Source organism: Cajanus cajan, chromosome 11 (genome assembly GCF_000230855.2).
Source record: "Cajanus cajan strain Asha chromosome 11, NIPB_CcT2T_4, whole genome shotgun sequence".
Taxonomy (NCBI): Eukaryota; Viridiplantae; Streptophyta; class Magnoliopsida; order Fabales; family Fabaceae; genus Cajanus; species Cajanus cajan.
Genome location: NC_138527.1, coordinates 6,104,566 through 6,132,161, shown reverse-complemented (window position 1 = coordinate 6,132,161; position 27,596 = coordinate 6,104,566). Strand labels below are relative to the sequence as shown.

General features: G+C 35.6%; 1 protein-coding gene across 2 annotated transcripts in view; it reads left to right on the top strand.

Annotated features, from left to right (window-relative positions):
- LOC109790190 (phragmoplastin DRP1C) overlaps positions 1 to 25,684 on the top strand; it is a 47,004-nt gene extending 21,320 nt beyond the window's left edge. The window contains exons 13-16 of one of the 2 annotated variants that reach the window (XR_014430827.1): positions 8,624 to 8,674; positions 9,399 to 9,657; positions 10,556 to 10,615; positions 25,188 to 25,252. Coding sequence is in view for 1 of the 2 variants with exons in the window: in XM_083067213.1 (XP_082923339.1) it covers positions 8,624 to 8,674; positions 9,399 to 9,657; positions 10,476 to 10,615; positions 25,188 to 25,316 (579 nt within the window). In the remaining variant the exon portion in view is untranslated. Of the gene's footprint in view, positions 1 to 8,623; positions 8,675 to 9,398; positions 9,658 to 10,475; positions 10,616 to 25,187 lie in introns of both variants that reach the window. The other variant, XM_083067213.1, reaches the window with a different exon arrangement.
- The last annotated feature ends 1,912 nt before the right edge of the window (positions 25,685 to 27,596 follow it).

Genomic DNA, 27,596 nt, shown 5'->3' with positions numbered 1-27,596 from the left:
TTGATGACTGGTTCAATCTGCTGCCTCCAATGAAGGTAATTCGAATCATCAAGTTTTTCAGCTATGGAGTTGGAGAAAAATTGTGAAAAGGGAGAGAGATTATTTGACGTTGCCATAGAAGAGATGAAGAAGAAAAATTAGGGTTCGAATGGAGAATCAGAAAGTTCTGACACCATGTTAGATAAAATCAAGGGAGATAAAAATGTAATAGAGAAACTTCATTTTCATTACAGCTAACAAATGAATTCACAGGTTCAGCATATATAGGGAACCCACTTGAATTACAGCAATGAGAGAAAAATATAAAAACAGCTGTAAAAACAACCAGCAGAGAGAGAAACGCATGAGAGGTGGCTGGACAGATGTCCACTAAAAGATTCTGAAGATATCCTAAAGATATAATAAAATGCAAAAAGTAAGTAAAGGCTAACAAACAAATATTCCCTTTTTGTTGTAATTCAATATACACTAACAGTTAGATAGTGTAACAAATAGAAATGGAATGGTTACTGCTAGTGGAAATACAAGAAGGGCAAATGAGGAATTTATAGTGGAGGATGCACATGATGCAACTCCAGAGGGACAGGTGGCAGCTGATGCTCATGATTTGGGAAAGAGAATGAGTTAGAGAATCAAAATAACTAACTCACGTCTAAGAGACTACTTATGGTGAGGCATGAGTATTTAGCAAGGTTGGTTTTAGAAGAAAGGGGAGGATAGAATTCTAGTTTCTCTCTCTTGGAATTTCTCTAATTCTATTACCTTACTATTTTCTTGTCTTTTATTCTCTCTGTATAGCTACCTTGATTGTGGCAATTCATTCCACTGTAAGAAAGTTCATATGCTTACATAATACATACAGAGATTGATTTCCTTCATATTGCTCAGCTAATTATTCTTATACATAACAAATTGGTGCTTTCATTGATCTCATTTTGGAGAGTGCTTGTTAAAGGAGCTTCAAACAGATGTAAAGCGCATTTTGGAACTCATGGAGTCGCATGATAGGGAGAACAATATCAGATTTGAAACTCTAGAATCTTCGATGGATACATTGTTGAAGCAACATTTGTTTGCTGACATTGAATCTTCACAGGAATCGCAACCATTCCAGACACGCAATGTGAAATTAGATTTCCCAGATTTGATGGAATTGATGTGCTTGAATGGATTTTTAAAGCACATTTTTTCAGCTTTTATAAAAAACCTGATGAACAACGACTTATTATTGCTGCAATCCACTTGGATAAAGAGGTTGTTCCATGGTACCAAATGACGGCTCGCAATAATTCCTTTCAGTCTTGAATTGGGTTTACAAGAGCTTTGGAATTAGAGTTTGGTCCATCTCCCTATGTGCAATTTACTGCATTAATTAACTGTATTGATGGTATCACAACGGATGCGCTATTGGATTGCTTCATTGGTGGATTAAAACCTGACATAAGTCGAGATGTTATTGTTCAAGCTCCTACAATTTTAATCCGTTATGTTTCCTTGGCCAAATTGTTTGAAGAAACATATGTATCCAAAAATAGAAAATATCACACCAACTCAATATCCAGAAATCAATCAACCAATTACAATTTTTCCCTGCCACAAACCTTGAAAACTACTAGCCTGCCCCCACTTTTACCAAATCCATCCTAGAACCTGATATGCATTTGACAAGTATATAGGATACCAATAGTCCTAGGTAGTAAAGAGGACAAAAGTCTAAGTATGGAATTCATAGGGACTTGAGTTTATAATTGTTTAATATAATTTTGATGCTAAATAGGTGAATAAAAGAAATTTAAAAATATTTAGAATGAAGTACGAAAATTTATATAAAACATATAACAAAGCAATAAAGAATTTGAATTTATATTATGATAAGAGTGGTTAGAGATTGATTTCACTAACTTTCCCCATATATGTAAATCCTCCCCAATTTTCATTCAATATTAGAAATTATACTATTAATTCAATAGTTCAGAGTTATATTTAAGAGTTAATCACCTATACACTGTCAGTGTAAAGTTTTTTTACACTGGTAACCAATTATATCTTTTAATTGTGCCATGTCACTATAAACACATTTACTTTTAACAGTGACATGACACAATTAAAAGATATAATTAGTTGCCAGTGTAAAAAAACTTTACACTGACAGTGTATAGGTGATTAACTCTATATTTAAACACCCCTAATTCCTTAGGCAAGAAATTCTATGTTGTTTAAGAGAAATCTCAATTCCTTCGTGAAGTTTGTTATACAAGCCTGCATTAAGGTCAAGAACAAAAATTTGACTAATAATGTTTATCCCAATTGCTCGATAATAAATGTTATCGGTGTATTACTTAGATTGTAATTTTGAAAAGATTTTCCAACCTCAATTAAAATTATAAAATCATGCATTGGACAAAGTATGCATTAAGCACAAGAGTAAAACAATTAACTGAATAAAGCCAATATATTGAATGAGAACATGGAAAATTACATGAGTACAACAGCTACATCAATCTCTAACAGTAGAGAACTTAGCCACTCATGACTAAGGTTTACACAAGAGAAGAAAGATTTTTTAGCGATCCGTGATTACAAGAATAATCTCACAAAACTTGCTCTAATCTCTCTAGAATTGTGTTAAGAAAAGTAAGAGTGAATATTGATACCTCCTAAAGACACTGTTTTTATAATATTTTCTAATGGACTTTTTCCAATTAAGCTTATGATGTCCATGCTTCCAAGGGTGCTTTTTGACTAGGGGTGATTTGGTCACTCTAAGCGAATCTTGCTAGCTCAAAACAATCTTCTATGTAGCTTAGAGCTATGGTTCTCCTTTAAGATTTATAGCTTCCAAACTATTTCTTCTTGTGTTATATCTCAACAAAGAAAACATTAAAAATATCTAATATTTAAACAACTAGATTCTAAAATTGAAATTAACTCTTGACTAAGCGTTTTGTGGTCAAAAACAAGATTTATAAGCATAAAATATTTCAATAAGTGTCTAAATTGAATAAAATATGTTTGCATAGTTGGAAATTATCAGAACCCAAACACAAACCCACCAAAAAATACCAATGTTAAGAGAATATCACCTGCAGATATGCAATTGAGGCGGGAAAAAGGATTATGTTATACATGTGATGAGAAATTTTCTCCAACTCAGATGTCCCAACAAACAATACATTTGGTTGCAAATGGAAACTAAGGATATTCATGATCCTGAAACCGATCCACCAGATAAAGTTGATGAAATATAGGAAGTAGAAAAACATCATTTGCCTTGCAATGCATTGAAAGGCTCTTATGGCTTAAGTACCATGAGGTTTCAAGGAATGATTAATGGGATGACGGTAGATTTTGCTTGATAGTGGGAGTTCTAGTAATGTCTTACAACCTCGATTGGCTCCTTGTCTCAAGCTTCCTATTGAACCAATCCCAAATTGTCAAGTCTTAGTTGGCAATGGTGGTGCTCTCATGGCTGAAGGATTGGTCAGAGAATTGGCAGTAAAAATTCAGGGTCATTATCATAAGCTTCCAGTTTATTTACTACTAGTTGTTGGAGCATACTTGATTTTAGGAGCTACATGGTTGGTTGCATTGGGTCCTCATATCTCAGACTATATAATTTGATTGTCAAATTTTATTTGGGCAATGACTTTTTGACTCTACATGGTGAGAAGTCCAAACTACCAACTCCTGTCCATTTCAGTCACATGAGAAGAATGCATAATACCAAGACTACTACATTCTAATGTCCCTAAGGATCACTGGTTAGACTTCCTGTTACCATGGAACCTAAATTGGTTGTCTTATTTGTAAGGGTTATGTTTCCTACTCTTGTTTGAGAGGGATATATTTATATCAAGAGGAGGATTATATCTACTTGCTTATAGGGGCATTAAAGGTATTTGCGCTCACAACTCCACAATAATAAAATATTGTCCACTTAAAGCTTAAGCCTTCATGTTTTACTTTTGATCATCACCCAAAAGGTGTCTCAACCAATGAAGTATTGATGGCATCCTTGCTTCCATTGAAGAAGAGATGATGAACAATGGCAAGAGATGCTTTGAACTCCTTGGATCAAGTCCCTCAAGGGCGTCTTTGATGGAGGAAGGGGCGAAAATGGAAGATGAGGGTGAGGTGTTTGATGAAATGATTGAGAGGTGCACTCTAGGGTTGACTCACTTCATGGTAATGAAGGCCACTTCTAGGGTTGTTTCTCTCAAGGTGGAGATGGTAGGGTGGTGGCCGAAAATAGCCAAGGGGACTAAGGAAAATATAAAGGCTCAAAGGCTCTCTCTATATTCAATTTCCAAAGTGATTACAAGTTGCATAGCCTAGGATATTTATAGAAGGAAGGAAGCATTAGGGTTGCATTTGAGAGTGCCTTGGCTGAAAAATGCAAGCCAAATGCACTTCAAATGAAACCTAAATTAACCCTAGATGCTACTTGGTGGCCAAGAATGGAATCTTTGGGTTTGGTTAAGCTACATCTAGGTGCATGATAAGACCACGCATCCTAGGTGCACTCCACTTGGGCCTAAGCCTTACCAAGTCCAAAAACAAATCCAATGCTACCAAAAATATACGTCTAGGCCTTTTTCTAACCCTAATAAAATACCCTAGCTATAAAATAAAATCTTATAATCTAAGGCACCCCATAATACAAGAGTAAAATGGAAAATACAAGTAAAAATAAATCCTATGACTATGGTACCCCAAAATACAAGGGTAAAATGGGAAATATAAGTAAAATAAATCCTATGTCTGAGATACCCAAAATACAAGAGTAAAATAGGAAATTAAAGACAAGGGCAAACTAGGAATAAAAATAAATGTTATGCTAATAAAAACTTAGGAGCTAAGGCCCAAAAGTAGGCTCGCTCCTCCTATGGTTTTTCAACACTAACCCATTCCTCTTGCCTCCTTCAATATATCACCTCTTGGTCTTCTTGGCCTTAGTGTTATTCCATCAAGTATGTATGTACTTTATAAACTTTTGTTTATTCTCTCGTTCTAACGATGTGGGACTTGGTTTGTATCCCAATAATCCTCCCTTCAAACAAATGACCTAACCTCCCATTCAATGAAATATGTCTTTGTATTGCATTTTTGTTATTATTTGTATGTTATAAGTTATGGGGTTATTAGTTGCTACCAAATCCAACCAGCGGCTTTGATACCACTATTATGGTTATTTTGTTGATTTGTTTGATGGGGATATGTTATCAAGAGGAGGGTTATATCTCTTTGTTTATAGGGGTATTAAGGGTATTTAAGCACATAACTCCATAATGGTAAGATATTGTTCACTTCGAGTCTAAGCCCTCATAGATTTGCTTTTGGTCATCACCCAAAAGATGTCTCAACCAAAGGAGTATGTATGTGCTTTATAAACTCTTTTTCTCCTTTTGTTTTAATGATGTGGAACTTGGTTTGTATCCTATAATTATTACATACTTATAGGGAAGTTTTTGTTTTTCCCTTGGATTTACCACCTCATAAATTCCAAGACCATCATATTCCTTTAATTCCTGGCTCTGAACTTGTTAAAGTGAGATCTTATAGGTACCCACACAGCCAAAGGCAACAAATAGAAATTATGGTACAAGATATGTTAAATGAGGGATTTATTGTGCCTAGCACATGTCCCTCTTTTTCTCCTATCATTCTTGTCTAGAAAAAAGATGGACCATGGAGATTTTGCACTGATTATAGAGCCTTAAATACTATCCTAACAAAGGATAGTTTTCCTATTCCAACTGTTGATGAATTGATTGATGAGTTGTTTGGAGCTCAATATTTCTTTAAGTTGGATTTAAGGTCTACTTATCACCAAATCTTGGTCAATCTAGATGATACGTACAAGACAACTTTTGGGCACATCAAGGCCATTATGAATGGCTTATGATGCCTTTTGGAGTTACTAATGACCCTAAACCTTCCAAAGCTTAACGAATGAGGTGTTCAAGGGTCTTTAAGGAAGTTTGTGCTTTTTTTTTTATTTATTGATGACATTCTAGTATACAGTCCTTCTTGGTCTGTTCATTCACAACACTTGGAAGTGGTTCTACAACTCTTTTAGAAGCATTAATTATTTGCCAAGTTATCAAAGTTGGATTGCAAGAAATTGATTACTTAAGCTGAGTGTGCAATATTTTGGTCCATTTCATGTTATGGAACATATTGGTCAAGTGGCTTATAAGCTTATTTTACCTCCATCCACCAAAATTCATCCAGTCTCTACTCTTCTCAGTTAAAATTATGTTGAGGAGATCATTCTCATTGTTATGTTCCTCTGCCTTTCACCAACAATGAGAAAGCTCCAATACTTTAGCCGACTTCTATACCACAATCTCGTGTTATTATACAAGGTAATTGGCATGTTCAACAATACTTGATTCAATGGGAAGGCTTAGATGTAGTTCATGCAACTTGGGAGGATTAGAAAGCTGTGGAGACTGCTTTTCCAGACTTCAACCTTGAGGACAAGGTTGCTTTTAGTAGGGGAGGAATTGTAACAAATGGAAATGGAATGGTTACTGCTAGGGGAAGCACAATAAGGGCAAATGAGAAATTTCAAGTGGAGGAAGCACATAATGCAACTCAAGAGGGACAGGTGACAGCTGATGTGCATGATTTGGGAAAAAGAGTGAGTGAGAGAATAAAAAAAAACTAACTCACGTCTAAGAGTCTACGTATGGTTAGACACGATTATTTAGCAAGGTTGGTTTTAGAAAGAAGGGGAGGATGCAATTCTAGTTTCTCTCTCTCAGAATTTCTCTAGTTTTGTTACATTGATTGTTGCAATTCATTCCACCATAAGGAAGTTCATATGCTTACATAATACATATATAGATTGGTTTCCTTCATATTGCTCAATTCATTATCTTATACATAACAAATAGTGTCTCATTTGCTCTTCAACAACTATACTTGGTTGCTTACATCTTTGTAATTCATTCAAGTTAGACATCAATCAATAATATTTTCTTTTCTTTGAAGCATTTCTAATATGGTGTTGTTCTCTGAACCATGAATTCCTTTTTTCCTCCTCCATCCCTACCACCAAGATCGGAAATGTCTATCATTACATTTTCTCCTTTTGTTTCCGAGAAACTCAATTCCAAGCAAGAACTATCTCCTTTGGTGCTGGCAAGCTGAATCTATAATCAAGGACATCGGTTACCGCAATACCTTGTGAATTGCCAAATTCCTACAAAATACCTAATTAGAGTCATTTTTCCTCACACCCATCATCAAAATGGGGTTGTTGAGTGAAACATTGCCGCATTGTTGAACTTGGTCTCAGCATATAAGCACAAGCCTCTTTACCTCTCACTTTTTGGGATTTTCATGTATGTTTTGTATGTTTATGTTGGGAACAAAAAAATCTTCTTTTCTTTTATGCACAATAATAATGATGAGAAACATATTAAAATAATACCATAAAAGAAATAGAGAAAGATCACACAAATTTATTTAACGTGGTTCAACCCCTCATGCCTACGTCTACAAGGATGTTCATTATTTATCTCAAAATGTATTACATATATCCTGAAAATCCTCCCTTCAAGTTTTGTGGGTTAAACTTGAAAACCCCTTCCTCACAAGTTTTCTGGCGAAACTTGAAAATCCTCTTTCATATGACCTCCTCTCTCATTTAAGGCCGTGACCCCCTCTATAGGTTGTGTAATTCTTCTCATCTCAAGAGTCTCTATTTATGAACCTTACATCACTATCTTAAAAGAGGAAACAAATCTCTAAAATAAATATAAATATTTCAATTCTAAACAATATCCTAAAAGAATCAATATCTTTTAAAATCTAAATAATATCTTAGAGATTTGAATTTGAAAATTTGAATTGTTTTCCCAATAGTTTTGTATGCATGTTTGAAGACATAATCTGTTGATATCATCTATTGTATACTGTTTCAGTTGTAATTGAAAGTGACCTTTCAGTAGGATAGTTAGCTTGTTATGTACACTAGCTGTTAGATAGCTTCCCTTGTACTCTACAACAAGTATAAACAGTTGCTTATATCTTTGTAATTCATTTAAGTTAGAATTCATTCAATAATATTTTCTTTTGTCTGAAACATTTCAAATACCATTGTCACTAGTAACGAAAATTTTTGGCAAACCATGTACTTTTAAGAGTTTTTCTACTTGAAATAACTCTTTATTGTGTTTTCTACTGTTCCACCGTATCAACCTAAACCTGGGTAACAGTTTCTAAAAACTAAAATTGTATGCTGTTAACACCCTGCAGACAATTTCTTTTTATTCTTTTAACCTCTTTCAGATGATCCATCAATTTTGAAGCTGGAAATTATCTTTAAATCCAAAAACCATAAATTTGAAAATGTGCACCCTTCCTCAAGTCTATCATATTTTAATTGTTAAACCTATGTTTTTTCTTTTTACTGTTTGTTCCTTTAGTATTCAAATAGGAAAAAAAGTTACTCCAAAAGAATGGAATTCCTGTTCTATATTTCTACCAGCATTACTTCGAGCTGTTTTGTTCTGAAAAAATTGCCTCATCGTTTTACATCGTTTTATCTTCTTCAATATCTTTTATCACTGTTTGTTCCGCTTATGATCTGTTTGCTGTCATCTTCTTTCAGGTCCACCTCATTTTGAAGGAGCTTGTACGGAAGTCTATTGCCGAAACTGTGGTACGTAGGGAATGCTTTTTTAATTTGATATAACTCTTTCAGAAAGGCCCCAATTTTCAAATATCACATCCTAGTATGATGATCTTGTTCTTATTCAACAGTTAATTCATCTTTGTGTTAGGACTTAGGAGTGATATTAGTGTTCCTTTGCTTGCGAGAGTATTGAATGAATGCTCCTTCTCTAGCACACCAATGTCAAATACTAAGAGTGTTCTGTTTTGTTGTTGGAACAAGGAAATGAGGAATTGGTGCTAAGAAACTGGATGTAGGAGGAGTAAAAGGTATAAGAAATAGTGTTTCACAATAAAATCATGTACCTCCTTTTTGGGGGATGGATTTGGCTGAGTTCAAGTTGACATCTCATACTTGAACTATAAAAGAATATCTTTGCATTTTTGTATTTTTCACATCAAAGCTTAAAACACTCAGTGGAAGAAGAAGTAATGCAAATTGAGCTATGTAGTAATTTTCAGTCCTCCATTTAGGACTTGAAACAAAAGTCTTGGACTCTACCTAATCGCTCTAATAAATCAACTATAACTCACCAAAAAGAATATAGCCCGGAAACAGTTGAACTTTTATTTGATTAAACATAACATGTGATGAATACTGTTGCTTTACATATATTAAAAATTAACATTGGCTGGAATCACCCCTATTTCACTCGGGACTCAGGAAGTGACAGATGAAATAAATCTTAATGTCATAAATCTATGGTATGTAGGAATTGAAGAGGTTTCCAACCCTTCAAGCTGATATAGCTGCTGCTGCAAATGATGCCTTGGAACGATTCCGAGACGAAAGTAGGAGGACTGTGACCCGGATGGTTGATATGGAGTCTGGTTATCTAACAGTTGAATTTTTTCGGAAGATGCATCTTGAACCGGAAAAGAACGCAGAAAAGAACTCAGAAAAGAACCCAAATCGAAATACTCCTAATCCCAATGTGGACAGTTATATAGATAATCACCTCGGAAAAATAGGTAAATAGTTTTCTACATGCCTTTTCACTGCTTACACAAAACAAAAAAGTCCATGTTTTAAGATTTTAGAATTTCACCCTTTTGCTTCTATATTAGTTGTGTAAATTATTGGTTAATTCTATAAAATTAAGAATAGGGTGGTTGGATAATCATATGCTTTAAGTATCGTGTTGGATCTGGTTTTGATATTTCAATTTAAATGATGTTGGATGCTTGGGAGACAGTGTGATTATAGATGTGTTACAAACAGAAAGTACTGACTCCTATTGAGTAAATCCTCATTCAACTCCTTGAGATTGTACGTGTTGGTCACTTTAATCCCGAATACAAAATTCTCAATTTAGCTCCTAACTTTGCAAACGGTCTTTCATTTTAATCCTTTTCCACTGTCATTTAGCACCAAAAAAGAATAAAGTGAATGATATTTTCCGTAGTTAGGGCTAAAGTGCAGATTTTGTGTCCGGTAACATGTTGATAAAAAAAAAAAAAGTGAGACTTTTATATAGCAAGGGATTGATCAATGCTTGCAATTTTAGGGGACTAAAACGGGGATTTACTCCAGATATATTTGTAAGCAATTAGTTCAAGAGTTAGTATACATCTACTAGTACAAGCCTTGTCCAGTAAATCTACTAAAATAATAAGATTCCAACATAATAATAACAAATGTATTATTAGTTATGACTACTTATTTTGGATTTTGTTCAACAATATTTATGGATCTCTAGGGTTTTATCTTCACAATTTTGATTTTTTCCTTCAAAACTTGTAAGAAATAGATTTTTGATTGTTAAAATATTCTATGATTCTTGTTTCAGGATCAAATGTTAATGGTTATATTAACATGGTTTGTGATACACTAAAAAATTCTATACCAAAAGCCGTGGTTTATTGTCAGGTTAGAGAGGCGAAGAGATCATTGCTCAACCATTTTTATGTTCAAGTTGGGAAAAGAGAGGTATGAGTCAATACCATTTTGCTAATTTTTTGCAAATAGATCCAATTTCCCCCTCTTTCCCTTGCGCTGTTATTTTTACACGGTTTAGATAATGATAATATTTTTGAAATAAATATAATAATTTATATTTCAACTTGTTTGTTGTGTCTCTGAAAAATCTGTTCAACTTTCAGAATCTTAACAAACATAAAATGATTTTAGCTTCCGTATATGTCATGGAGAAAGTTTAACAAATGCTGGATTTGGAGAATCTAATATCACTATAATGTTAGATGAACTCTTAATATTTTTTATAGAAGTTATTAGAGAATAGAATAATAAACACCTTTATTAAGTGTATTGAAGTTAGTTAACTGTCATAGTTAGTTAGAAGTTGGTTATGTCTATATATATGCCTATTGTAATCTTTGCAGATATCTTTTCATTCATCAATAATACAATTTACTGAATTCTCTAAAACTCTCTCTCATATCTCTTTCTCTCATATGCCTCCCTTTGATGGTATCAACCCATGCAGTTGGATCATTTGAGCAAAAAATTATTTCCATGTGCATAGTACCCCACCAGAAACAAAAATCCCTCTCGCCCAATTGTCAATAGAAGGGCATGCCATCCATTGGTTTTCCTTGGTATGTAAGGGTGATCTAGGGCTCTCGTGGGAGAGGTCAAAAGAGGAGTTTCTCGGTCGCTTTGGGGACATAAATACCCAAAATCCATATGAACAATTGGCCGCACTTACTTACACCGGAGCATTTTGTGGCAAAATTTATTGAAGAGTTTGAGTTTTTTTCTTCCGAAGTCCCTAACTTAGCTATACCACAAGCCATCAGATATGTTATGCATGGGTTAAAGACCAAAATAACCAAAACAGTTAATAGGACTATCTCTAGCTTTTGAGATGTGGAGTGTGCTCTATATGGGGAGGTAGATAGCAAGGTGAAAGGCTTTGGTCTAAAACCATTTGTCAATGCTAAACTGAATTACCATAAATTCGAGACTTTGTTTTCTCCCTCTTCTCATCCCATCTTTCATCATAGGAATAAATCCCAAAATTTGAAACCTAAACCTAAGTCACATGAGTCAGGGTTAGAGGTTGACAATAACAGACACCTAGGAGATGTGAAGAGTAAGGGAACTTGCCACCTATCTTCTCAAGAATTGTTCGACAGGAGGAAGAAGGGGTCGTGTTATTGTGTGGTTAAAGATATGATCCTATGCATATATGCCCAAACAAACAAGTTAAACTCACCTTGCTTGCTGAAGATGAAGTTATCAATGGAGAAAGTGAGACCAAGCTGGTAAAGAGGAACAAGAAAATGTGAATACATCAATACACCACTAGAAGAGGCCCATAGATGATTCCAATCTTAAGGACAAGGTTGATATCATAGTAGAAGGCAATGATAGAACCCAATTCAAAGTAACAAATCTAGTTTATGATTATGTCATTTGAATTATGTTATTTGAATTTATTTTCATAGCTTATCTTTAGTTAGGATTTATCATTTGAGTTTTGTTATCATAACTTATCTTTAGGATTTAGTTTAGGATTATGTTATTTGAATTTTGTTGTCATAGCTTATCTTTAGGATTTGTCTTTTTTTTTTTTTTTCAATTATAGGGGAGTTAGCTGAGGGAGATGATAATAAATACAGAGTAGCTTGAGAGAGCATTTATTATTGGAGCAATTTTATTGGATTGCAATCAAAGTCGATGCTTTGGGAGAGGGAGGCAATAGATTAATTTGTCAACTCTATTTTTTTGTTGAAATAATAATACCCATCCATTTTTGGGTTTCCATCAAGTATGGCTGTCAGTGTTGAATTGCCAATGCCTCAACCATAAGCTCCTTCTCATACGCATACTTCGCTAAGTTGCGTTCACCACGGGCCTTGTTATAATAGGTTATCGATCTGCCACCTTATATCAAAATTAGGTAAAGTTAAGACGGGTGTAGTAGTCATTTTTGTCGTAAGGTAGTATTCGATGAGACTTAAGAACCGCCTTACTCCTTTAACATTCATAGGCACAAGCCATTGAAGCACACTCTTGATTGTACTAGTATCCATAGCTACTCTATCCATGGGTATGAAATGTCCCAAGTATTCCATTGAGGTTTAAGCAAAATAGCATTTTTTCTGTTAGCTATGAGTCGTTGTTCTTGTAATATTCCCGACATTTCATCCAAATGTAACATATGCATTTCCTAGCATGGACTATACACCAAAATATTGTCAAAGAAAACCAACACATACTTCCTTAATTGACTCTTGAAAATCTCATTCATCAGTGACTAAAAAGTAGAAGGCACATTCATTAAACCAAAGGGCATTACAAAATATTCAGAATGCCCTTCATGTTTTCTAAATGGTGTTTTATGGACATCCTCATTTTTTATTCGAACTTGGAGGTAGCTCGACTTAAGATATAATTTATAAAAGAAATAAGCACCATGCAATTCATCCAAAAGCTTAAATGTAATAGGTATTGGGAACTTATCTGAAACTGTTACCTTATTCAAAACACTATAATCTACAAACATTTGCTAAGTTGTCCTTTTTCTTCACCAAAATCACATGACTGGAGAAAGCACTACTTTACTTATCATCCCTAACCTCATCAGCTCCTTGTTTCTCAATCTCATTCTTATGGTGGTGAGGATAATAATAAGGCCTAACATTCACATACCCCTGCCCTTCAACAAGGACAATAACATGCTCTTTTTCCCTCTTAGGCAGTAGTCCCTTAGGCTTTTTGAACACCACTTTATAACGATCCAGTAAGTCCTCTGGCTCCTACTTTTTAGCATTTCCCTCTACTAATCTGTCTTTTCCATACAACCTGAAAGCTGCATTTTCGTGGAGAAAAACTACCCATCAAATATTCTCTTATGTTTCCCTAAAAGGCTCTGAAAAAAAAACTGAATCTCCACTCTAATTAATCTCTCCTTTCAATTCCACCTACTCCTCCTTCAGCTAAAAATTCATAATTTTCCCCCCAATCAACCCACATATCCACCTAATGAAGTCAACCAAGAACCACATTTATTCCCTCCAACTCAAAAAATAGTGTATTGACAGTGACATTTATGTCTTTGAACTTAAGTTCTACATCTACGCACATCCTTTGGGCTATGGCTTTGTAGCCATCCTTAAGCTTAATTCACAAAGGTTTTGTCTTCTCTATTGGCCATCCCATTGCTGCCACCAGTTTCATAGTGTTAAGATATTGTGTAGATTTATTAGAGTTAATCATATCTTAACTGTTGAGAGAAATGGTAAATGGAGAGAACATATTCCTTGTCTATTGCAAAGCAAAATATGTGTTTATATACAAAGTAGTGAGCCTAGGCCCATTAGATAAAACTATATCTAACACTCCCCCTCAAGCTGGTGTATATAGATCATATGCACCAAGCTTGTAACAAATATAATCAATCTTAGGACCCCATAATGATTTGGTGAAGACATCTGCCAACTGATTAGTAGAGTTAACAAACTGAGTAGTAATGTCCCCAGTTAAAATCTTCTCACGAATGAAGTGACAATCTATTTCAATGTGTTTGGTCCTCTCGTGAAATACTGGATTTGAGGCAATATGAAGGGCAGTTTGGTTATCACATATGAGAGTCATCTATGTAACTTTGCCAAATCTCAGTTCTTTAAGCAACTGTTTGAGCCAAAAAAGCTTACAAGTAGTAGAGGCCATAGCACGATATTCTGCTTCTGCACTAGATCTTGCCACTACATTTTGCTTCTTACTTTTCCAGGAAATCAAGTTATCACCGATAAAGATACAATAACCTGAGGTGGATCTCCTGTCAGAGGGAGAGCCTGCCCAATCTGCATCTGAGTACCCCACAACTTGGGTATGATTGTTGTAGCCATATAATAAACCTTTTCCTAGAGCACCTTTGATATACTTCGGAATACGGATGACTGCATTCCAATGTCCTACACATGGAGAATTGAGAAATTAACTCACCACACTAACCTCAAAAGAGATGTCAGGACGAGTTATTGTGAGATAATTCAATTTTCCAACCAATCTTCTGTACCTCTCAAGATCTGAGAAAGGCTCCCCCTGACTGGGTAGAAGTTTAGCATTGGAATCCATACGGGCTTGGAACTCATTAGCCCAGTTTCCTTTAAAATATCCAATGCATACTTTCTTTGAGATATTACAATTCCATTTGTAGATTGTGCTACCTCAATTCTCAAGAAATATCTAAGTTTACCAAGGGTCTTTTGTCTGAAAGTGATGGCAAAGATGTTGTTTTATTTGAGAAATGCCATGATGATCATTGCCAGTAAAAACAATATCATCAACATACACTATCAAGTAGATGCACCCAGGAGTGGAATGTCGATAAAAGATAGAATGATCAGCTTCGCTTCGAGTCATACCAAACTGTTGGACTACTGTACTAAATCTACCAAACCATGCCCTTGGAGACTACTTAAGACCATAAAGTGATTTGCGAAGACGACATAACAAACCGGAAGACTTCCCCTGAGCAACAAACCCAGGAGGTTGCTCCATATAAATTTCCTCAAGCAAATCCCCATGAAGAAAGGCATTTTTAACATCCAATTGATAGAGAGGCCAATGGCGAAGAGTAGCCATGGCTAAGAATAATTTGACAGAGGCCATCTTGGCAACGGGAGAAAAAGTGTCGCCATAGTCTAATCCAAAAATTTGATATAACCTTTGGTGACCAAACGAGTTTTGAGTCGATCAATGGTGCCATCAGGGCCAACCTTGACGGTAAAGATTCATCGACATCCAACCACAGACTTCCCAAGAGGCAAAGAAACAAGATCTCATGATGGCAAATACTAGGAGAAGTGGTAGATGTTCTTCTCCTCGGATTCACCAATGCTTGGACCTCTTCAATGGAGATTGAATCCGAATGTAGGACACTTGAAGGTAGATTTTCGGACTTAGGGTTCCTAGACTATGGATGGAAGCATCCAAGCTTAAGGAAAAAAGGAAAGCTCACTTCAAAAGGTAGGAAACCTAGCTAGGGTTCCTAAAAAGTGATGGCTCTCTCTTGGTGACTTTTGGAAGAAACTTGGCAGAATATTTGCTCTCAAATTTCATATATCAAAAGTGAATACAATGAGTGAAGGAGGAAGCTTAAATGGATCCGGAATTAGGGACACTTGGCGCCAATGTGGAGGCTTCACATGTGGCGCCAAATTTTGAATTCAAATTTTGAATTTGAATTCAAAACTTAACTCACATGTGCAAGTCCGGTTCACATTGATGTTAGGTGTATTTAGGTTTGATTTAGTGTGCATTTAGGGTTGAATTTGAGTCACACATGTTCAGCCAAGGTGGCACCATCCATGTGACTCAAAATGCAACTTAAATGCATGCTAAATTAAACCTTGTTTTGAATTTTGAATTCAAAACTTAACTCACATGTGCAAGTCCGGTTCACATTGATGCTAGGTGTATTTAGGTTTGATTTAGTGTGCATTTAGGGTTGAATTTGAGTCACACATGTTCAGCCAAGGTGGCACCATCCATGTGACTCAAAATGCAACTTAAATGCATGCTAAATTAAACCTAGTTTTTCCTAATTCACTTAAACTAATAATCCTCCTTAAATCCTAATCTAAAGACCTAAATACAATGGTCAATCAAATACAATGAATAGGAAAAATTACAAGAATGAAAATGAGCCCAATATTGGGTACCAAAAGCCCAAAGGCCCATGAAGCCCAAAACTAAGCCCAATAAGCCTATGGCGCAAAAATACTACTCTATGTGGTCCAAAATACAAGACCAAAATATGTGAAACCTATACTAATATAATATGTACAAAATATAAGAAAAATGGATTTATTAAGAGATGACCCATGTGAAGCTCAAATTGGGCCTTCCACGCCCATCGGGCCCATTGGGCCTTGACTGGCCCAAACCTTCATGTCTAACCAATTCCTCTTGGCTCCTTCAATGTGTCACCCCTTGCCTTCCTAGGCATGATTCCATCATCTCAAGTACCATTGTTCTGAAGAGCACACAGTTCATCAATCATGGCTTGTCTCCAACCAGGGTGGGCCAAGGCATCACCTACAGTTTTAGGAATAGACACAGAGGAAAGAGAAGAGAGACAAGTATATTGGGATGGGGATAACCGGTGATAACTCAGAGTAATATAATGAGGAGAAGGATTACGAGTAGAACGATTACCTTTCCAGGGGCAATAGGGAGGTCAAACTCAAGTGGTTGGGCCGGAGGGGACGAAGGTGGTGGCACCGAAGTAGAGTCAGTTGAGGGCCTAATGGGAAGGCTGGAGCGTTGCCGACGATGACAAACTTGAAATGGAGGTGGAGGTGGTGGGTCGGGTGACACAGCAGACATAGGATGAGTATCAAAGACAAGAGGGATGGTTGAAGGGTCAAGGACAGGTGCAGGAGAAGAGGAAGTAGATGGAAAGTAGAGAGAAGACTCAAGAAAGGTGACATCAGCTGAAATCAAGTAACAACGAAGAGAGGGTGAGAAAGTTTTATACCCTTCTTGAGACCTAAGATACCCTAAAAAACATATTTGTGAGATTAATCGGGGAGTTTGTCAAGACCAGGACTGTGATTATGGACAAAACATGTAGATCCAAAGACGCGAGAAGGTAGAGGGTGGAGAGGTTGAGTGGAAAATAAAATAGAGTGAGGTATTTGATTGTTGAGGACAGAAGAGGGCATTCGATTGATGAGATAGCACGCGGTGAGAACAACATCACCCCAAAAAGGTTGAGGAATGTGACCATGAAGTAAAAGGGTGCGAGTGGTCTCAATTAGGTATCTATTTTTGCGCTCAACCACCCCATTTTGTTGAGGGGTATATGCACAAGAAGTTTGATGAAGAATGCCATGGGAAGCCATGAAGGCTTTAAAGGAGTGAGAGAGGTATTCACGAGCATTATCACTACGAAAAGTACGAATAGAAACACCAAATTGAGTCTGAATTTCATTATAAAAAGATTGAAATATGAAAAATAATTCGGAACGATATTTAATTTAAAATAGCCAAGTACATCGAGAGTAATCATTAATAAAAGTTACAAAATACTGAAATCCTAAAGTGGACTTGACCCGACTCGGCTCCCAAATATTAGAGTGAACTAAAGCAAAAGGAGACAACGCTCGATTGAGGACACTTCGAGAAAAGGAACTACGACTATGTTTGCCTAATTGACACGACTCACACGACAAATGAGACAACTTAGACAGACGTGGTACAAGGTGTTGAAGCTTGGCAAGGCTAGGATGACCCAATTGAGCATGGATGAGGGAAGGGGAATCCGTCACCAAACTGACAGGAGCAGAAGTGCGTAGGTGATAAAGGCCATGAGACTCACATCCGATGTCAATCATCGTCCCGAACTCCGATCCTGTAAGAAAACAGAATCTTTAATAAAAGAGATAAGACAATCAAGAGAACGAGTAAGACGACTAAGGGATAATAAATTAAAAGGAGACACCAGGACATAAAAAACATTGTCAATGGAGAGAGAAGGAGAAAGATGGACAGTACCAACACCATGAGATGTAGCGCGAGAGCCATTAGCCATAGTGATAGAATGTAAATAAGCAGAAGTAGAAAGAGAGGAGAAAAGAGATCGATTACCAGAAATATGATTGGTAGCACCAGTATCTAGGACCCAAGGGCCAAGAGAAGTGGAGTGAGTGAGACCAGCAAACGAAGGGTGTGCGCAACAGAAGTAGTGGAATTGGAGGCTTGACGTTCCTTATACCATTTAAGGAAGTCATTGCAGAAAGCTGGAGGTCCACAGCCAGAGCTATTAGAGGGGGTAGCACCAAATGCAATAGAAACAGTGATAGGGTTATGTTATAGTATTTGTATGAGGGGATATTTTATGAGGTTATTTTTATAATGTTATTACAAAAAATACTCCACAATGATGAGATATTGTTCGCTCTGAGTCTAAGCCCTCACGGTTTTGCTTTTGGTCATCACCCAAAAGGTCTCTCAATCATTGAAGTATGTTTATGCTATATAAGTTGTTATTTTTTATCATATTTTATCGATGTGAGACTTTTTTGTATCCCAACAATCCTCCCCTCAAACAAAGGACTTAACCTTTCATGCAGTGGAATCTATCTTTATATATCACATTATATGTTATGAGTTATGAGGGGTTATGGGGTTATTGGTTGTCACCGAATCCAACCAGCGGCTCTGATACCAATGATGGGGTTATTTTATGATATTTGTTTGAGGGAATATTTTATAAGAGTTATTTTTATCAGAGGAGCATCATATAATTTTATTCATGAGTCTCTATTTATAGAGAAAATTTGTTATACAAAATCAAATATTGATATTATCCTATTCTGAAAATAAGGAAAAAAATCCTAAAATAATCAAAATAGCTTAAATCTAAATATTTGAAATATAATTCTCCTAAAGATATTTAGGCATATTCCCAACACTCCTCATTGACTGAATATCTTTATCACCTAATTTAAATTTGAATTTCAAAATTTTCCTTTTCTCTTTTTGATTGGTTTCTTCTTTTTTGTGATTTTTGTTGGAATCCTTCTTGAGTGAGACCACTTTAGCATTTGTCTTGAACTTTTCTTTTGAAGGTGATTTTTCATCATCTTCATTCTCCTCTTGATCATCAAACTTCTTTTGAAGACATGCATCTTTGTGCTCTTCACTTGTATCTTCATTTATAATTGGCTCCTCCTTCTCCAAATTTAAAGCAAAACTCTTGCCTTTCATATGGACATTAAATACTTCTTTGTTGTGTATATCTTTAATCACACAATTTTTATCTTCAAATAACACTTTATAGCCTTTTCCCAACAACTGAGTAACACTCAACAAATTTTGATTAATATCAGGAACATAAAACATTAGATATTAATTTCAAAACCTGAATGACTTTTAATAACTACTGTTCCTTTGCCTTTTACTGTAAGGTGTGCTCCATTCCCTGTTTGGAGTTTAGAGATATTAGTTTTGTTGAGTTCTCTGAAGAGTTCTCGATCATAAGTCATATGGTTTGTACAACCACTATCAATAATCCAAGCTTTTGAGAGTTTTTTGGTCATAAAGCATGACATTGAAAGTAGTTGTTCTTTTTTCTCTTCTTGTTGATCTTCAACAATGTTGGTTTCTTCTTGTTGCTCGTGAGATTTGCATACATATTTTAGGTGTCCTAATTGTCCGCACTATTTTCACATTTTAAATCAGGTCTCCACCAGCATCTCTGTTGCGGATGATTAGTCTTTTTGCAATAAGGACATGGTGGAAAATTTTGAGTGTTATTATTTTGACTTTTCTCTTGGAACAATTCCTTTTTCTTGTTCTTTCCACCATTGTTGTTCTTCCATTTTGCTAAATATACACCCTCCATAGATCCTTCTTCTCTCATAAGCCTCTTTTGTTCTAATGCTTGCAATGCATGTAATACCTCTGCCAAAGTGATCTTACTCAGATCCTTTGTGTTCTCCAAGGCCGTTATTGAAGCTTCATATCTTTCAGGTATAGTTACTAGAATTTTTTCAACAATTCTAGAATCAAGAAATTGCGTTCCTAGTAATCGTACCTTATTAGTAATGCCAAGCAATTTGTCAGAGTATTGTTTGATTGTCTCGGTCTCCTTCATTTTTTGTATTTCAAATTCTTTCATTAAATTTAATACTTGCATGCTTCGAATCCTTTCATCTTTAACATATTCTTCCTTTAGATAATCCCAAATTGCTTTTGCCAATTTGAGAGTCATAATCCTGGTGAAAATATTTTGTGAAACACAGGCAAAGAGACAACTTTTTGCCTTTGCCTTCTTGATTTTCTTTTCCTTTGAATTTTTATTTGGGTTACGGTAGGATTGTCTGGCAACGCGGAAACATCATAATCTTCTTCTAAGGCTTCCCAGAGATCTAAAGCTTCTAGGTATGCCTCCATTCTCACCGCCCAAAGATCATAACTTTCTCCATCAAAAATAGGTGGGGAAATTTGTGAAAAGTTTGTTTCTGCTTCCATCTCCAAGATCGTAACCTTAGCTCTAGATACCAATGATAGGATTATGTTATGGTATTTGTCTAAGGGGATATTTTATGAGGTTATTTTTATAATGTTATTACACAAACATACTCCACAATGATGAGATATTGTCCGCTCTGAGCCTAAGCGTTCACGATTTTATTTTTGGTCATCACCCAAAAGGTCTCTCAATCATTGAAGTATGTTTATGCTATATAAGTTGTTATTTTTTATCATATTTTATCGATGTGGGACTTGTTTGTATCCCAACAGACAGGGGAGGCAATGTGGGCAACAACAGTAGCAGGGCGAGAGGGATGACCATGTAAGATGTAACAACGATCAATTGTGTGGCCCAATTTGTGATCACAGTTGGGACGACCTTTGCCCGGTTGCCCGGTTTACGAGAATGCTGACAATCATCACGTTGAGAAACCAAAGCAGAGGAGTCACCAGTGGGAGCCGAAGAAGATATGTCAGGGAAAAACTTGCAAGGCACACACAACAGAGTCAACCAAGCCGAGTTTAAGGTAGGCACAGTCGGAGATGCCAAAATCTGATCACGAATGGAAGAGTACTCATCAGGAAGCCCATACAATGCCATCAACATAAAGAAAGTTTGGCGTTGCTCTAGTTCCTTGGCAGGAGTGGCAGCGAGTGGTAAAAGTTCATTGAAGTCATGTAGAAGGCCATGAACTTTGCCCAAATAGTTAGCCATGGAGCCCTCAAGGCGTCGTGGATAAATGATATTCTGGAGATTTTGACATACACCATAGAGACGTTAAGTATCATTGGTGTACAACAATCGTGCTTGTTCCCATACATCAACACATGTCTCATGAGCACGAAAAATTTGCTTTAGGGAGGGATGAATGGTTGACTTAAGGACACTACAAATTTGAGCGTCAATTTTCGACCAACGAGGAAGATCCTTCTCATCAACGGAAGCAGTTGTCTGGGTAAGGTGAGCAACATAATCTTGTCCCTTAAGCCAAAGCTTGATATCCGAAGCTCAAGTATCATAATTGGTTCCATCTAACTTGTCAATGGAAAGGGAGACATTGACATAGTTAGTAAAAATAGAGGAGTCAGGTCGAACAGCGGTAGGGGAACCCATAGATGTTGGACTAAGAGAGAAAAACAGCAACAAGAGAGAGAAAATGGCCCGAGAAGGAAGAGATCCGTGACAAACAAGGTCCAATCACAAAACAAATAGTAAATCGGGGTAGAGGACGTTGGGGTGAGTCCGGCGCTGGTGAATGCTGCCAAAAAGGTGGCTGGACGCACTGCCATGTGCGACAGTAGGCGGAGAGGAGAGAGAAAAATGCGTGAGACTTGGGCGGCACGTGTGGGTGTGTGCGAACTCCGTTCGCTGGGAAATTGATGGCGTTGGGTTCGCCGGAGCAAGGCGACCTTGGTGGTGGGTTGCTTGCCGGAAAACAGACGGTGGCGGTAGCAGAAAAAAAATCAAAAAATAAGGAAAAAAATTGTCGGAAAGAGACATGGCGAGGTGGGTAGCCGGAAAACGAAATGAGACACGTTTTCCGGGCACCGATGAACAATGGGTCCACTAGAAAGTTAAGGATTAGGCTCTAGATACCATGTTGAGAGAAATGGTAAATGGAGAGAACATATTCCTTGTCTATTGCAAAGCAAAAGATGTGTTTATATACAAAGTAGTGGGCCTAGGCCCATTAGATAAAACTATACTAACATTAACTAATCATATCATATCATGTAGATCCTTATTTTTCATTATAAATAAAAGTTATGTGTGCTGAAGATTAACACAATTCATAATTCACAACATGGTATCTAGAGCTTAGAATTTTTCACCAGTGAACAGTACCGTGCATGAAAAGTATCGCGTGTGAATAGTACCTGCATGTGAATAGTATTATGTCTGACGTAGTTTTTTGGCTACCCCTTAGTTGTGGTCAACTGCCTTTGACGACTCTATTTGGCTTTGTTTGGCCTCTAATTGGCCTTACTTGGTTCTAGTCCCTCTTTGCGTCATCTCCCATGGTTGCTCATGTTTTCACTTTGTCTATAATGTTTACCGATGTTCCCCTAATTTTGTGTTAGAAATTGATTGGATCAACCAATAACATGGCCTAGGTATTCGTGGTTCAACTTTGGTTCTATGGTTAAAGACGTGTTGACCACTTAACCATCAAAGCTTCTGCCATTGTTACGAACAATTGAGCCTAATGACATCAAATTGATGTCTCATTGTGTATAGTTCTTTGGTTTTCCATTACCCCAACCCTTCAACACTAGTATCAAGCTTTCGACACATGTTACGATGTATGAACCAAGGCCAAGAAAGTTTACGCTAAAGATGTGCAATGCCTTTACTATGTTATCACCACTATGACAACCACCAAGCTTGAAAATATGGACATGCATACATATTTGTGTAAGCTTGATTGCCTAATCGCTAACTACACAACAACTTGATGCCTTATCCCTCTAAAAAGGAGACTTTTGAGCAACAATGACACCGATACTTCATGATTCTTGCACTTGTTATTCTTTTGCTTGAGCTTAAGTATGTTCGTAATTAGATTTTGTCTGCTCCCATAGTTCCTACATATGACACAGTTAGTGAACAATTGTTACATCTCTCCATTCCTTAGACTGTGACCAACTACATCTTTTGTTGATTCCTCTACTTTTGTTTCACACTCATCTGATCATGGTAGTGGACATGGAAAATAGAATCTTTGTTGTTATTACTGTCACTCTTTTGGTCATATTAAAGTTGATTGTCACAAAAAGGGCCAAAACCGATTACAATCAACAAATGTTGCCTAAGTGACCAGTGTTGCCTCTCCTATAAATATCAATATTTATACCTCTGACTATCATGATTTCCTTCAGTTTTGAGCAACCCAAAAGTCTGCCTTATCTATCCCTGTCGTGGCTTAGTCTAGTAATCCTATAGCCTTTATTTGTTAGTCCCTTTCTTTTGGACCTTGGTTTCTTAACTCTGGTGTTTTTGATCATATGAGCGGTAATCAATTCCTTTTCCCTCACTTGTCTTTCTCAACCTCATTTCCATTTGTTACTATTGCAAGTGGTTCTCAAATTAAAGTTCATGGTATTGGTCAAACACACCTAATCCCTAACCTCCCTTTACATTCTGTCTTGTTTGTTCTTAATTGTCCATTTAATTTAATTTTCGTTAGCAAACTGACTCTCACCCTTAATTTCTCTATTTGGTTTGTTAATAATTTTGTTCTTGTTCAAGATCAGTGTACTGGACAAATGATTAGAACAAGACATGAGTTTGGGGAATTGTATTGTCTTTTACCACCAAATGCTTATGTCTCCACTTTTGTCGACCTTGCTCATCAATGTCTTGGTCACCTGATTATTATATATTTTACTTCCTAGTTTTTCTATGATCTAATCCATCCGGTGTGAGTCATGTCAATTAGGGAAACATGTGCACCAGTCCTATAGGTCTAGTGCCAATCAATGTGTTACATCACCTTTTATTCTAGTTCACTATTATATTTGGGAACCTGGTCGAGTTAGTTCACCTTTAGGTTATTCTTATTTTATTACGTTTATTGATGTTTTTCGTGTTGCACTTGGGTTTTCTTAATAAAACACTATTTTGATGTTTTCCATATTTTTCAAAGGTTTTTCCACTAAAATTACAACTCAATTTGGGATGTTAATTAAAATTTCACACTAATAATGTTAAAGAATATTTTTCTTCCAAATTCCAATATTTTCTCTCCTCATAGGGTATTCTTCATCAGATCTTTTATGCCCATATATCATAGCAAAATTGTCTTGTAAAGCATAAAAATCGTCATTTGGTTAAGACAGCTTGTACTTTTCTCCTTCATCATAAAGTTCCTCTTCGCGTTTTGGGCGATGCGGTTCTCAGAACATGTTAATTATTAATCGTATGCCCTCCTCTATTCTCAACAATCAAATTCCATACATCATCTTGTATCCACAACATGACCTCTATCCTGTCCCACTTCATATCTTTGGATGTATATGTTTTGTCTATGATCTCACCCATGGAAGAGATAAACTTTTTGCATGGTCCCTTAAGTGTGTCTTTCTTGGTTATTCTCATATCTAGAAAGGATATCGTTGCTTCTATCTACAACTTCAATGGTGCCTTGTTTTAGTTGACGTCTTTTTCTTTGAGCCTTCTTCTTTCTTCTTTGAGGATGTTGATAATCATCTTCATCTGGATGTTCCAACTCCAGCTATAGTTGTTGATCGATCACCATTACTTGTTTATGAGTGAATCATCATCAACCAACCATTGATTTGAGACTAGATAAGTATGATTTATGATACAATGTTAATGTCAAGAATGTTCTTTTTAAATGATTTGTTATTATATTATTTAGTAATGGAATTTGTAGTTTTAGTAGTCAAATTTGAGTTAGAATATTTACGTGCAATATTTATTATTTAGGTTATTATTTTTAAATGATATAGTATTATAGTAGTGAAATATCCCTTTAAACAACCTTGGTGATAAGGTTAAAACAACATTTTGTGGTGTATACAGAAGGATCAATTGGGGGCCTTGTTAGATGAAGACCCTGCACTTATGGAAAAGAGATCACAACTAGCTAAAAGGCTTGAATTGTACAAGCAAGCAATGGATGATATTGACTCTGTGGCTTGGAAACAATGAATAGATATCTCATTCGTTACAATGGATGTTATAGGTTCAATTTTGCTCATCTAGTTTATAATGATGATTTGTCAAAGATTAATTATTTCTTTATTTGTTTAAAGAAAACTTATCAAATTGGAAAACAAAAAGGATAGTTGTTGCAATAAGTTGTAATTGTATACTAGCATGAAATTCTCTTGTTCGTAGTGTAATTTGGACTTTATGCTTTGCGTCTCATATAGCGGTCTCCTTTTATTATGTTATTGATACGAGGTTGTCTTCATTTAACTTTTGACTAATGCATTTTATGCACTATGTCCATGGTGTTTTCTTTAAAGAAGACTCCCTTCAACCACCAATAACACTATTTGGATTTCCACGTGATAAAGTAAGATGCCCAACATAGAGAGATACATGACACCTTCAATATCAACACCTAAATCATCTTGTAACAGATTTTAATCATTTGAATTATCCAAGTTAGTTCAAAGTTAAAAAGTTATCTAATAACTTGATGAGAATCACTAAGTAGTAAAGGGGAGAATGAGTTTTAAGTTGGACTTTAGATGGTTTCAACCTTATTTTTGGATCTTTTCTTATTACACCCGTCATTTTAGTAACCTTACTTCAACATTTTCCAATTCATAAACATATTCAAAATGTTAAGTGTGTTATAGAACACTCAATTTGGTATGTTAAATCTTTGGTTAAAACCCTTATTTGGTCCTTTATAATATTTTTTTTGTTTCAATTTAGTCCTATTTTAATTTTTTTTTTTAATTTGATCTCCAATAATTTAAATTATTGCAATTTGGGACTTCCGTCCAAATGATTTAAACGGAGTTAACTGTTGGCCACGTGGATGCCAGGTGGATGCCACGTAGATGCATAGGTGGACGTCAAATTCCATGAATACACCTGGAACTAGAATGGTCCGTTCTGAAACCAGAACGGCCCGTTCTGCATGTACATGTTATGTGTTAATTTTGCAATTGGAACGACCCGTTCTTAAACCAGAATGCCCTGTTCTAGTGTTAGAACGGACCGTTCTAGAATCAGAACGACCCGTTCTAGATGCCAAATTTACTCACCAATAGTGTAACCAGAACAGACCGTTTTGGTTTTAGAACGGGTCGTTCTGGTTCCAGGTGTATTCGAGCAATTTGGCATCCATCTACGTGGCATCCACGTGGCCAACAGTTAACTCCGCTTAAATCATTTGGACGGAAGTACCAAATTGTAATAATTTAAATTATTGGGACCAAATTAAAACCAAAAATTAAAGTTGGACTAAATTGAAACAAAAAATATTACAAGAGACCAAATAAGAGTTTTAACCTAAATCTTTTTTGTGACACCGATTCCAAAACAGTAAATAGTTATTTTCCAAAACAGTAAATAGTTGTTTTGGAACATCTATTATGGAATCTCCATTTTGTTCCAGAATACCCATTCTGAAACAATGTAGATGAGCTCTAGATTACCTTTTTTTTTTCGAAATAAGTACATGTGTTCTAGAATATGCCCAATTTGAAATGGTAAATATGTATTATGGAACACAATCTAGAATACAATCAATTCACACTACTAGATTTTAATTCTTTAGCAATATTTTCTTGTTTACATTAGTTAAAATGTTACTATATATTAAAAAAATAGGTTATTTTGCAACACTTTTTTAAAAATGTCATTATAGATAGAGTAACATTTTTTATTTCAATATTATTCTTCCTAATTGTTTTTAAAATGAAAGTCTCATATCGAGTAAAAAAATTTCGCATAAGTTATTTTGCAACATTTTTTGTGAAAAATGTTACTATAATTGCTTCTAAAATCAAAGTCTCACATCGAGTAAAAAAAGTATATTTCTCTTATCTCTAATTGTTACCCATAATTAAAATCCTACATCGAATAGATTAATAACTCATAAAGAGTATATATAACCATATAGTTATACTTAAGATAAATGAAATTTGATAATTTATATATAATTAATGGTAACTAATTAAGAATGTCTTTATTCTTCTCTCAAAGAACTCCCAGGAATTTAAGGGGTATAAAAATATAATAATTGATAATAATATATATAAATTAAAATTAATTAACATTTTATAAAATTAACAAAATATTGGCAATATTATTAAAATGTTACAAAAATACTACTTTGCTAACATTTGAAAAATATAGCCTAATTATATAAAAATGTTATTAAAAGTCTTTAGTAATATGGATTATATACAATATTTGATAATATGTTGCTAAAGCAAATTAATAACATTTATACATAATTAAGTAACA